We start from the raw sequence: 14,124 nt of genomic DNA, 5'->3' as shown, positions 1-14,124 counted from the left end.
AAAAATACATAGATCTCCGATACAGAACATCTAGATGTTGAATCTTACGCTTTACTGCAACATCAATCAATGAGGTGGGATAAGAGGTCTCATGATCATCAATAGTTAACTTGAGTTTGTGTATGAAAGAAACCCTACTGGGATCGAAAAACCTCTCAACAAAATTCGCAAATGATCTTAAATCTTGGATCCGTTTTGTGAAATCAAATTCGAAACGAGTAACCCAAAGCTAGAGAGTCTTCCATCTGGTGGATAAGACGCTTGTCGAAACAGCTTCTTTTGTTGGAAGATGAGAAAGTATGTGACAGATTAAAGGATCAGGTAATTCGGTTATCCTATCTTTCTCTAATTTCTCACTCAACCCTTTCATTCTATCTGCATAAAGAAAAAAGAAAAAACGAAAGATTCAGAGATAACAATTTGGATTTATAATTCATAGAAGTTCGACTTGACCTAACCTAACCCTAAACAAAACTATCCATCAAGTACAGAGAATTCTCAAATAAGCTTACATCAAACGGATTACGGATCAAATGCTTAATTAGGGTTTTGATAAGATTTGGAACTGAGACGTTTTTAATAGGGGGTGAGATGAAAGTAGAAAGACCAACTTGCCTTGCAAATGGTTGCACGGTTGAAGAGATTGAACAGGTTGAAAAAAATTATTCAACCAATTTTCACCATTTGCATTGTAAAGGTTGAAGATGTTGGAAAAAACTATTCAGCCCGTTCAACCCAAAAAGTTGAAAAAATAAACTAATCCTACAGCAAAAAATCTTCAACTTGTTCAACCACTATTTTGAAAATGAATGAATTGAATATTATTCAACCCAATTTTGTTCAATCTATTTTTTCAATTTTGTTCAATTTTGTGCATCCATTTGCAGCCTTGGTTTCTTCTAACCCGATCGGACCATTAATGGTTTAATCCAAAACATTTCAAATATCCTGTATTTTGTTTAGATTCTAAAAACTGATTAATAAATGAGTATATCTATATATATATTTTTGGATACATTTAGCAAATAAATCCTGGAGTTGGAACCTATTTACAAGCATACCATTAACATTAATTATTAATTTATTTTTTATTTAATTTATTAATATTAAATTTCAAATTTTGGGAACAAAATTTCTCATCCTTTAAAATTTCCAAAACAATGGGAACCACTTCCTTTAACATTAAATATTAAGTTTATAATAAATTTATTTAATATTAAGTTTTCAATTTTACAAAACAATATTTTCTCCATAGAAACATTTTCTAAACAAATTATATACATACATCTTGCGTCCATTTTTTTTTTTTTTTTTGAATAAAATGTAAAATTTATTCGAAAAAGTATTGTTTACATCTAGTGCAACTTGGTTTTAAGTCTTTGTCGAAAGAAATCTAGATTACATCTTGAGAAAGAATGAACTTATTTTTGGGTGATTAGCGGGAATCCAACCACCTCTCCATACATCTTGCTAGTTTGCCATTTGCAGGGACTGAGAGCAACCTGTTCCGTATCTGTTGGTCAAGTTGTTTGATGAGCTGAGCAGGGACCAGTGGTGGTTCCCCATGACGACGTCTGTTGCGCTCGTGCCAGAGTGTGTAAATCGCTGCCTGGAAGGCATAGCGTAGTAGAAACAGAGTAGCAGGTCCCAAGGAAGCGTCCGTTAAGAGAGCCAGGTTTCTGTCCCAGTCGGTGGTAAACTGTTGTGGAAGTAACTTAGAGATCAACCCCGTCCAAACTTCTGCTGAGATAGAGCATGTGAAGAATAGGTGGTTGCGGTTTTCAAGCGGTGAAAGACAGAGTGAGCAGGAGTGATCGACCCGTGAATTCCAATGCCGCATACGATCTCCAGTTGTCAGGCGGTTTAGTGTGGCTAACCAGGCTATAAATGAGTACTTGGGAGTAGCTTGTGAGAACCAGATACCCTCAGCCCATGGCTGCTTTTGACGAGGTATCCGGATATGCTCCCAAGTTTCCTTTGTACAAAATTTTGCCTTGAACTGATCTCCTTTACCTTTCCAAAGAACAACATCCTCTGTTTCCAGTAGTCCTCTGTTACGAATGGTTGCAAGAGCTGTCTCCAGCTGATTCAGGTGTTCCACTCTATGGTGTCGTTGGCGATGCGTGAGTGCCTCCGCAACAGTGGCGTGGAGACCAATTCCCAGCTCAATGGTTCCTCTTGGTCCGGTGATGCTAAATAAACAACCCAGTGGCGACCAGTTATCATGCCAGAAGAAGGTGTGAGCTCCATTCTTAACCTCATACCGTACAAAATCAGTTGCCAAGGCACGATACTTAAGCAATTTTCTCCACATCCACGAGCCTGCCGTAGAATTCTCCTTGATAGACCAGAAAGAACCCTTTTTGAGGAGATAAGTCTGAAGCCAGTTCACCCATAATGAGTTCATAGCCAACATCCTCCATATAAGCTTCAAACAACTCACTTGATTTGCTTCTTTCAGAGATCGCAACCCCAAACCACCCTCTTCTTTCGGGAGACAAACATCAATCCAAGAAACTTTTGCTTTTTTTGTACTGAGTGAAGGTCCAGACCACAAAAATGCAGCACACAGACTGTCTATCTCTTTGATACAGGCCGCTGGTAATATGAACGCTGACATCCAAAAGTTTGTCAGGCTGTGAATGACAAAGTTTATGAGTTGAAGACGCCCTGCAAACGATAAATATCTCCCTGTCCAGTTGCTAAATTTTTCTCGAATACGTTCGAGCAATGGTGAATAGTCCGATGTGGTCATTCTCTTTGTGAGAAGAGGTAAACCTAGGTAACGGACTGGGAGAGTTCCTGATGCAAAAGGGAAAGAATTGAGGATCGTCTCTCTATCACTTACTGCAACACCGGCCATATAGAGTGTAGATTTTTCGAGACTAATATTTAGTCCAGAGAAACCCGCAGAATCATGGAAAACCTGAAGACTGCCCTCTATTGACGTTTTTGTCCTATCTGTAAACACCAAGAGATCATCAGCAAAACACAAATGTGTGAGTCTAATGTTCTTGCATCTCCGATGGTAACCAATTTGCCTCTCCATTGCTGTCTTATCTAGCATTGCCGATAACACTTGCATACATATGACAAAGAGATATGGGGACAAGGAACAGCCCTGTCGTAGTCCTCGCGCACTACGAAAGAGTCTGGATAGCTCACCATTGACCTGAACCGAGAACGAGGCAGTGGTGACACAGAGCTCAACCCACTGAACAAACTGTGACGGAAAGTTCAGTGTGCGAAGGATACTAAGTAGAAACGTCCATTGTACAGAATCAAAAGCCTTTGAAATATCAATTTTGACCGCACTTCTTGGAGACACAGTATCTTTGTGATAATCAGCTACAATCTCTGAAGCCAAGAGGACATTCTCCATGAGGAGACGGTCCTTAACAAAAGCAGACTGATTTGGGGAGATGAAAGCAGGGAGGAGCCGTTTAAGCCGATTTGCAAGAATCTTAGATATCACCTTATATATCACATTACAGCAGGAGATTGGCCTGTAGTCCTTCATTTCTTTAACCTCTTTCTTCTTTGGTATGAGGGCAAGAATAGTGGGTCCATTTTAATAACCAAAGGTTATTAAAAGAAAAACAATGTGGAATTCATGTCAATCTCAACAAATAACTGTTAACAACTTTTATTTGTATTTCACAACAAAACTACATATACTAAAGTTAACTGATTTTTTTTTTTTTTTGACAACAAAGTTAACTGATTCTTTATATATATAAAACATACAAAACTACAATACAAAATTATCCTGTACATATATCTAAACAATTTAAAATAATAAAAATACTACTATCTGTAAATTAAAAAAAACACACAATATATTCCTTCTATAAATCACTACTTATTTAATTGTATGTTATACACTTATACAATAATATAAAACAATAAATCTCAAACAAAACACTTTTTAATTTCTATACTAACTAATATATCTATATTTGTAAAGTTGTACATCTTAAAAAATACAATTAAACATTAGTTATATATAGTTAATCAATAAAACAAATTATATCTTTTTATGAAAAAATAATCCCCCGGTGTACCGCAGATGAATATCTAGTTAGTCAAACTTGATTTTAGAGAAGCAGCATCAATGACAATATCATCAGCAGAAAAGCTGCATGTAGAAGATGGATTAATTTGAGGGCTAACCTATATATGTTTGTAACGCCCGTGTCCCGAGAAAATATGAAATATGGAAGTTTATATCGAGAATTGGAATGAAGTCAGTTTAATTTGCGGTTGGTTTACTAAGCTATTCAATTTATTAATTAAATCAAAGGATGGTTTAATTAATTCTAGTTTAAATAAATCTTGGTTTAATCTAATTAAATCATGGTTTATTATAATTAAACCAAAAACCCTTTTTGTTAATAAGAGGACGCCTCCTTCCTGTTATTGTCGTGAATGAATGAAAGAAAACAAAGAGAAGAAGTGTTCATTCACGTGTGAGAAGAGGAGAAGGGAGAGTAAACTTGATTTTTGGTGTTTAAAGCAAAAGGGGGCAGAATCGTTAGGGTTTGGGAGGAAACAGTTTTGACATATCAAATCGTTGTCAAAGGTAATGAAATTTGGTAGGTTTATTCCCAAGTCTTTCATCGTCATTCTACTTTTTATAGAAGTAGATTTGGATTTAAACTCGATGAGTTATTGGCAGTTTCGTGAGACACGTTTTCTCAGACGCGAGTTGGAACCATCAGAGATTGTAACTGAGATCGTGGTCTCGCTGGTTCCTGATCGGCACGATATTTTGTGGGAAGCTTCGTGAAGTCTAGGGCTAGCTGTTCACCGGAGGGATTTAATAGTTAACGGACGTTTCTGGACTGTTTCAGGCGCATGGAAAGTCTCTCCTGGTTATATTTGTTGTTAGAATCACTTGTTAAGGTGAGTGCGTGACCATGAGCTTATCTAAGCGATTGGGTTGTATAACTTGTTTTGTGTTAAGTTGTGTAGGTGTGATGAATGTGTTATTGGATGTTCTGTTCAATGGCTGGTTTGTTATGTTTATTTGTGGTTGTACTCTTGATTTGCTTGTGTGTATAGCTCGTAGATGGGATGATCGTCTCACTGGGTATTTCTGGTAATACTCACGCATCTCATTGTGTTTGTGGTGCAGGTAATGTGTAGCGCGGAATCATGTCAATGAGGAGGAGGATGATCTAGGGTCTCATTTGTGTGATGTTGGTTATATTATTTATGTTGGAACCTTGGTTAGAGTTATGTTAGGTTGTTGGATAGATTGGATAGGAATGTTATTGTATTGATGATATGATAGTTTTGTATTATTGTTGTTTTTCCGCTGTGCTTAATGGTTGTTATTGGCTCAATGATGATTTGTGGTTTGGGTTGGTTTAATTAAGTAGTATAGGATACTTAATTATATATTATATCTATTATTATTTTATAAAAAACGGATCGGGTCGTTTCAGTTTGGTATCAGAACCTTTACGGTTCTCTTATGGTTTAAAGTGGTTTAAGGAAATTTAATTGGTTGAATTATTTTCCTATTGATGGATGCAGATGTTGTGTGATGAAATTGATTATGAGTAGTTAGTCAATTTGCATGTGGTATGGAGTCCTAGTATCATCCTCTTCGAGCCTTCAATGAGATTCCACGGTAAGTTATTAGTTGTGTAGTGTTTTTAACTTCTGTACGGGAGGTGCAGTTGGCTATTGACAAGTTGTTGTAAATTGATGGATCATGCTGGTATCGGGAAATATCGTTGGCGGTGATTTATGAAAGTGGATGTGTTGGAAAAGGATTTCCGAGAAGTTAAGTTGGACACTAACTTTGTCCAGGGTGGCTGAAGTGCCACTGTTTAACAAGATGAGGTGGTGTTCGGAGTACGGAATTTCCGTGAAGCGGTGGTGTTGGGGGAAGTTTCTTGAAATAGAAGTTTCTATAAGTGGAAAGTTTCCATAAATAGATGGTTTCTAAAAATGGAAAGTTTTTCGGGAAGTAGAACTTGTCCATTTTTGGAAAGGGTGCGGGGGAACATCCAAAGTGGTTGAGATGATTGGAGTGAGGCCTGGGGATGGCCATGACAGTGATGATATTCTGGGAGAGATTATGGTGTTGGTAGGACATTGAGATGTTCTACGCGGATCACGGGGGGTGCTTCCGTTTGGAGAAATGCTTATAGACGTTATGACCGTTTGCTAAAGGGACGGGGGGTCCTGAACAACTCATGAGGAGATGGAGGTTCTCCTGAGGGAATGGGGGGGGGGGGGGGTTCCCTAGATACCGATAGCTCGAAGGACTACGGTCATGAGGGTGGCAGAGGAGATGGGGGTTCTCCTGGTACAGAGATCCCGAGGGTGAGACGGTACTGCTCGAAGATGGAGGGTCTGAGAGTGAGATCGGTATGGCTTGAAGGTTGCGACCTAAGAGCAGATGAGTTGGGGGCAAAAGGGTCAAGGACGTGGGGATAAGCATTGTAATTGAATGTGGATTAAGGAGATTGATGGGGGTTTAATCTCAGATTTCCTATTGTAACTAGATGTGGATTTAGGAGATTGATGGGGGTTCAATCTCAGGTTTTTGGTTGAGACCGGACACAGATCTCAGGGTTGATGGGGGTTCAATCTCGGGGAAGGAGTTTATGTGTGTTGACTGGGAGGGTCAGGTTTATGTTGGTCAGGTAGGGGTCTGAGGGTGTGGCCGGTGTGCTTACTGGTGTTGCTGGAGGTCCAGCGGGTGCTGCGAGTGTGACAACAAGTTTTGCTCAGACCGAGATGACCGTATTACGGATTTACTGACAATGTTGTTGGAGAGGATTTAATAAGATGATTAGTTCTTATTGATTCTTGATGTGAAATGGATTAAAGGATGATGCAATTTTGGAAATAGAAAATTTCTAAAAATAGGAAGTTACTAAATATGGAAAGTGTTTCAGGAGTTAGAGCTTTACTATTTATGGAAAGTGTCGTTGCAAAGGTAAATAGAAAGTTCCAGAAAAGGAAAGTTTCCTTAAATAAAAAGTTCTAGTAAAGGAAACTTTCCATAAATAGAAGGTTCTATGAATAGTTAGGACTTATCTATTTTTGGAAAGGGGATATGAAATGTCTGGACTGGCGGGAATGTTCAGAGGTTGACCTGAAGAATGGTCACAGATGAGATGATCAGTTCTCATGGATTTTTGATTGGTGGTGTCACGGTGCTACGAGATATGCGGGTTCTAAAAATGGTAAGTTTTATGAATAGTTAAAGCTTGCCTATTTATGGAAAGTGCGGTTGCAAATAAATAGGAAGTTCTATGAATAGTTAGAACTTGTCTATTTGGAAAGGGCGTGTGTAAACACCCAAATGGTTGAGATGTTTTAGAGTTGGCCTGAAGAATGGTCATGGTGGGGGGATATTCTGGTGAGGAAATATGGTGGTTGGTAGGACATTGCGGTGTTTTACGCGAACCACAAGAGGTAGTTCCAGTTGGGAGATGCTTATAGACGTTAGGACTTGTTTGCTCATGAGGAAATGATTAGTTCTCCGGAGGAGATGTTTAGTTCTCCTGCGGAGATGATTAGTTCTCCTGAGGGGATGATTAGTTCCCCTAGTGCACGGCGGGCTTGACGGGTTGCGACCCTGAGAGCGGCAGAGGAGATTATTAGTTCTCCTAGGGGATGATTAGTTCCCCGGAGGGGATGAGTAGTTCCCCTGGTACTGAGATCTCGAGGGTGACGATCCGAGAGTGAGACGATATGGCTCGAGGACGACGGTCTGAGAGTGCAGGCGATGTAGTTCGAAGGTTGCGACCTGAGAACGTGTGAGTGTGAGAGCAAACAATGTCTAGAACGTGGGTATTGAGCATAGTGACTGGATGTAGACCTTGGAGGTCGGGACTGACCTCGTGTTTTGTGTTGTGCTGACAAGTGGAGTCAGGGTTGTGTGGATTGTTGAGTCACGTGGATGTGCGGGCTGTTGCGACAGTTGCACAGAAAACTTTGGCTGACAGTGTTCAGTCCTATCGGAGGATGTGCGGGCCGTGGTGATGGTTGCACGGAGGTCCTTGGCGGATGGACAGTGTTGTGGGATTCGAGGACGAATCCTTGTTGGTGGGGGAGAATTGTAACGCCTGTGTCCCGAAAAATATGAAATATGGAAGTTTATATCGAGAATTGGAGTGAAGTCGGTTTAATTTGCGGTTGGTTTACTAAGCTGGTCAATTTATTAATTAAATCAAAGGATGGTTTAATTAATTCTAGTTTAAATAAATCTTGGTTTAATCTAAGTAAATCATGGTTTATTATAATTAAACCAAAAACCCTTTTTGTTAATAAGAGGACGCCTCCTTCCTGTTATTGTCGTGAATGAATGAAAGAAAACAAAGAGAAGAAGTGTTCATTCACGTGTGAGAAGAGGAGAAGGGAGAGTAAACTTGATTTTTGGTGTTCAAAGCAAAAGGGGGAAGAATCGTTAGGGTTTGGGAGGAAACAGTTTTGACATATCAAATCGTTGTCAAAGGTAATGAAATTTGGTAGGTTTATTCCCAAGTCTTTCATCGTCATTCTACTTTTTACAGAACTAGATTTGGACGCGTTTTCTCAAACGCGAGTTGGAACCATCGGAGATTGTAATTGAGATCGTAGTCTCGTCTGGATCCTGATTGGCACGATATTTTGTGGGAAGCTTCGCGACGTCTAGGGCTAGCTGTTCACCGGAGGGATTTAATAGTTAACGGACATTTCTAGACTGTTTCAGGTGCGTGGAGAGTCTCTCCTAGTTATATTTGTTGTTAGAATCACTTGTTAAGGTGAGTGTGTGACCATGAACTTATCTAAGCGGTTGGGTTGTATAACTTGTTTTGTGTGAAGTTGTGTAGGTGTAATAAATGTGTTATTGGATGTTCTGTTCAATGGCTGGTTTGTTATGTTTATTTGTGGTTGTACTCTTGATTTGCTTGTGTGTATAGCTCGTAGTTGGGAGGATCGTCTCACTGGGAATTTCTGGTAATACTCACGCATCTCATTGTGTTTGTGGTGCAGGTAATGTGTAGCGTGGAATCATGGTGATGAGGAGGAGGATGATTTAGGGTCTCGTTTGTGTGATATTGGTTATATTATTTATGGTTGAACCTTGGTTAGAGTTATGTTAGGTTGCTGGATAGATTGGATAGGAATGTTATTGTATTGATGATATGATAGTTTTGTATTATTGTTGTGTTTCCGCTGTGCTTAATGGTTGTTATTGGCTCATTAATGAGTTGTGGTTTGGGTTGGTTTAATTAAGTAGTATAGGATGCTTAATTATATATTATATCTATTATTATTTAAAAAAAAAACGGATCAGGTCGTTTCAATGTTCATGGCGAATTAAAGACATGATGTGCCGAGAACTACATATGTGTTGGTTTCGGTGTGTGAGGTTCCTTCGAAATTTTCCCATCTCTTCCATATCACCTCGTTCTTCGTCTGTTAGTTTAGTCTCACGATTGTTTTACGAGTAGATAGTAGTTTTGTGTTGTTCATTTTTTTCTTTCAAATTAGCTCGTTTAAACTTATTTTTGGTCAAAAGTTAATGGGATTGAAAAATTTTAAGGGAAATTTGATTTAAAATGACGTTTTTTCTTGATTTTGTCCGACTATGCCCTTTTTTTTTTAAGTTTGGTATATTGGGTTTTACAATACAAAAATACTCGATTATACCCCTAATTACAATACTATAGGGAAATAAATTTAATTTCCTTAATTTAAATTAAGAAACTATAAAATATTTTCAAAATTAAATCCCACAGCTCTTTCTTTCTCTCTCTCTCTCTCTCTCTATCTTGGAACACAAGATTTTAGGGATTTTTTCCCCAAATTTATTTCCCATTTTTTTCCCCAACTCTCTCTCTCTCTCTCTCGAAGCTGCCGATAACAGATCTACCGTTCACTCACCGGCGACTGTATACCCATATTGCAAAATGAACTCTTGAATGAAAGAACATAAAATTTTGGGTTGACAAGCATAGAAAAGTAACGAAAAGAATGAAAAAATCTCCCTTAAACCTAAGGTAATCGATTAATAATGTTTTCAGAACACGTTTTCTAAACGTGTTAGAACGTAATCTTAAGAATATTTATGATTTGCATAATTTCGGCATTACGTAAATATTTTGTTTCCTTTAATTTAGGATTCAGTTTCCTTGTTTAACATAGTTGTAGAATATACTTTCTAAATTATGAAGAACATAGAGTAAAGTGTAGAATTAGTGTTCTAATTTTCGTAGGACAAATGATAAAATGTAGATTTCATATTCTGACTTCGGTAGAATATGTATAATGTGAAGAAAACAAATTCTAAAATTTGTAGAATATAGAGTTATGTGTATAATATATATTCTAGTTTCTGTAGAACACATACAAAATCCGACTTCTAAAAGTTTTAGAAGAGATATTTATTCTAAAGTTTTCAGAACAAGTAGAGTGCGTAGAATTTTTAATCTGCATTATTTAGAACATGTATAGTATGTAGAATTTATAATCTAATATCTTCAGAATATATACAATTAGTAGAAAATGTATTCTAAATGTTACAGAATCATTGTTTTTCAATGTTAAAACACCATATTGTCATCAAAACACCTTATGTCAACCTCTTTCTTATTTCTAGAATTTGTTTTTAGGAAATTGAAATTTCAAAATTGCTTAAAAGTTAGTTTTATTTTTTTAAAGAATAGTTTAGGCATAATAGTAAATTTAGCGTAGAAAGCTAGACAAAATCAAGAAAAAACATCCTTTCAAATCAAATTTCCCAAGTTTTAATATACAATCCGATGTTGTCAAAAGTTTATATTTATCTGATAAGGCAGAAGGTTTGTACTATCTAATCCAAAAATCACATTTATTTATATTTCCTCATATAGTATCATCATGCATACAGTATCGAAATAATTCAATTAATATAATCAAGAAATCCGATTGTTTGTTTCAAGAAAAGAGATCTCTCTTGGGGGAAAAAAGTCAAGTACTGTACTTGTGTTTGTGGAAAAAAAAAATTGAATACGGTAAAACATGTGTATAAAAATTTAATTTTTGCATGCGATCACAAATCTTCCTCTCTCTCACTCGATCTAGGCGTTTCTTTCATGTCGTTCTGCTATTCTTTTCTTCAACCACCACTTATATCTTATGATCATCTCCTCTTTATCTACTTCTCATGGCCCTTCCTTTGTCAGATTTTTTTTTGGAAACTATCGTAAGTTAAGTTTTCTGGGAGATAATCTGGGCAAGCTCTTTCAAACTCGAATCCACCAAGTATTTAGACAACATGTCTTACGTTACATCTAAAAGGGATAAAATGATTAGTTAAATTTGATATATAATGATGATTTGTGTGGATATATTCATAAATTCGTGATTCAATTGGAAGTTTATTTTGACAATAGAATTTGTATCCACGCACGTGCAAGATTTTAAATTAAAATATTTTATATTAATATAAATTCTTGAGATTAAATATAATCATTCAGACTTTTGAGTATAAATCTATATAAACACTAAACTTACTTTACTAACTTATATGCAACATATCTATTGTAGAAGATAATATATATTTGTTATATGAATTTGTGCGGTATTTTTGTTTAAATTTTTTATCAATAAAAATTATTGAATATATATATATATATATATATATAATTATTTGAAGTTTAAAAGATAAGTCTATATTAACGCCATACTTATTTTACTAATCTATCTATACCATATATTTTTTAGTGTCGCAATAATGTTTTTTTGGCAAATCAACAATATATCACATGGTAACAAAAAATGACTGAAGAAACTTGCTGGAAGAGTTGTCAATCTTCTGACCTTTTATCCCTAGAAAGGTTCATTCCATATTCATATCTCATGAAAACATAATTTTAAAGGTTCTAATGTCGAATGTCCATCGTTGGCCTAACTGTAACACCCGCGAACCGAATTGTGCATTTTGGGCGTGGGTGTCGATCGACACCAAGGGGGTGTCGGTCGACACCACTGTGTTTCTGGTTTGACCGGTTCGATTATATTATCGATTTGGACCGATTTGGTTTAGGGAAAACCACTAAACCGTGATATTTAAGTGTTTTGTCGACCAGAAGGGTTTTGGGAAGTTCTATTATCGCCGTTTAACGCTTTTGAGAGAAAAAGAGGAGAAAAGTGTGTTCTTGAGGTTTTTGGTGATTTTGGTGAGATTCTTGACTGTTCTTGAGAGATTGGAAGCTAGGAAGGATCTAGAAGCTTGCTAGGAGGGTTGGATTCGTTGCTTTTGGTCTGAATCTTCCTGCAAAGAGGTGAGTGCATGACCATGGCTTATCTAAGCTAAGATCTCTAGATTTTATGTGATTTGGTGCTTATGTGGTTGTTTCTTTGAGTTCTCTATGGTATTTCGTCGCTGCTTTGGCTGGGTTTGGCTTCTGGGAGTGCATGGAGCGGATTGGAGGCGAGATTCGGAGTTATTGATCGAAGGAAATCGCTGTTCGGTATCGGTGTCGGTCGACACCAGTTGGGGTGTCGGTCGACACCAACGCGAGGGCGGTTCGAGACTTTGGTGAGTGTTGACTGATGCCTTGTGGAGGTGTCGGTCGACACAAACTAGGGTTTTCGGGAGTGTCGAGCAGGGTGTCGGTCGACACCAGTATGGTGTCGGTCGACACCCTTCTTTCAGCTACGACGGATGTTGCATGCTTTGTGTATTGCCTGGTTCGTTTTATTGATTGTTGATTGTGGCATGTAGAGATCTTATTGCTTGTGTGTATAGCCCAGTAGATGGGAGGATTTCCTCACTGAGTGTTTATCAAATACTCATGCATCTCAATATGTGTTTGTGGTACAGGTAAAGGCAAAGTGTGATCGTGGAATCAAGGCGATGAAGAGGAGGATGTTCCAGGGACTCGATTGGATGTTGTCTGGCATTGTTAGGTTGCTAGAGTCGAGTTGTTAGAAACATTGTTAGGTTGCTGATTTAATGTTTTCTGATGATTGGTTATTGGATATTGTTTATGCTATAGTGTTGGTTTTATTATTGGATATTGTTAATGGTATTGTGATTCCGCTGTTGATTGTGATTGTGGTTAGGTGGCTAGTGGATATGGGACCACTAGTTGTAGTTTATTTATATTTATTATTATTTACTATTTATTTTCTTAAAAAAAAAAGGTCGGTCCTTTCATTTTGGCATCAGAGCCCTTACGGTTCTAGGTTTGGGTTCACTAGGTTTCTGTTGTGATGTTTGGGATTGCATGTATTGATTGATTATGTGAGTTAGTCAATTGTGTGTAACATGGAGTCTTAGAACATCCTCTTCGAGCCGACAGTGTGATTCCACGGTGAGTTTGTGTTTTTGTGATATGTTAAGATTGCTTGTTAGCCTCTGTTCTTGGAAGTGCAGTGGTTAAAGGTGTTTGAGTTGTTGGTCGTGGACGGGAACGTGGTCGTGGTCATGTTCGGGCGGGTCCCGAGGCCAGCGAGTGTGGGGTCCAGAGTTCTATGAGGAGGTATGTCAGAGGGTCGCAAGCGTATCAGGAGGGACCAGAGGGGGTTAGCCGGTGAGCGTGCCGGGGGTGCTGGGAACCCAGAGGTGGGGTTGCAGCAGGTGGAGCCCAGGGTCGAGTTGATCGCTTGGCGGAGCTATTGGCGTGCTGTTGGAGCTGTTATTGAGATGGGTACCAGTGTAGGCTCCAGTTGTACCGCATGTGGCGGGGTGCAGCCGAGGGCTGCAGATGTTGAGGAGTTTCTATCTTATGTTAAGAGGATGAGTAATTATAGATGACCGGTATGAGATTATTCTCAAGAGGTATCAAGCCTAGAGAGGCGGATAGGTGGGTATCTGCAGTTGGAGCAGATATTTTTGTAGCTTGGTGGTTAATCCAATTGGATATTAGAAGTTGAGTGGGCAGGCATAACATTGCAATGTTATACTTGGACCACATGAGGTACTTTTGGTCGGGAGATGTTTATAGTGGTTAAGGATTGTTGCTCCTGAGGGGATGGGGATTCTTCTGAATACCGATAGCTCCAGGGGCTGGGGGCTCCGAGAGTGGCAGAGGGGATTATGTTCTCCTGAGGGGATGAGTAGCTCTCCTGATACCGAGATCTTGAGGATTGTGTTCCAAGAGTGAGACGGTATAACTCGAAGAC

General features: G+C 38.3%; 1 protein-coding gene across 1 annotated transcript; it reads right to left on the bottom strand.

The window, feature by feature from the left end:
* Positions 1-2,957: 2,957 nt before the first annotated feature.
* Positions 2,958-3,520, bottom strand: LOC147949034 (secreted RxLR effector protein 78-like). Its single transcript, XM_087469727.1, has 2 exons — positions 3,042-3,520; positions 2,958-2,961 (listed from the first exon to the last, which is right to left on the bottom strand). The coding sequence occupies exons 1-2, from the start codon at positions 3,518-3,520 to the stop codon at positions 2,958-2,960; spliced, it is 483 nt and encodes a 160-aa protein (XP_087325853.1).
* Between the last annotated feature and the right edge of the window lie 10,604 nt (positions 3,521-14,124).

Source organism: Camelina sativa, chromosome 2 (genome assembly GCF_030686135.1).
Source record: "Camelina sativa cultivar CO46 ecotype springtype chromosome 2, ASM3068613v1".
Taxonomy (NCBI): domain Eukaryota; kingdom Viridiplantae; phylum Streptophyta; class Magnoliopsida; order Brassicales; family Brassicaceae; genus Camelina; species Camelina sativa.
The sequence above is the reverse complement of the archived record's forward strand: the minus strand, read 5'-3'. Positions and strand labels throughout refer to the sequence as shown.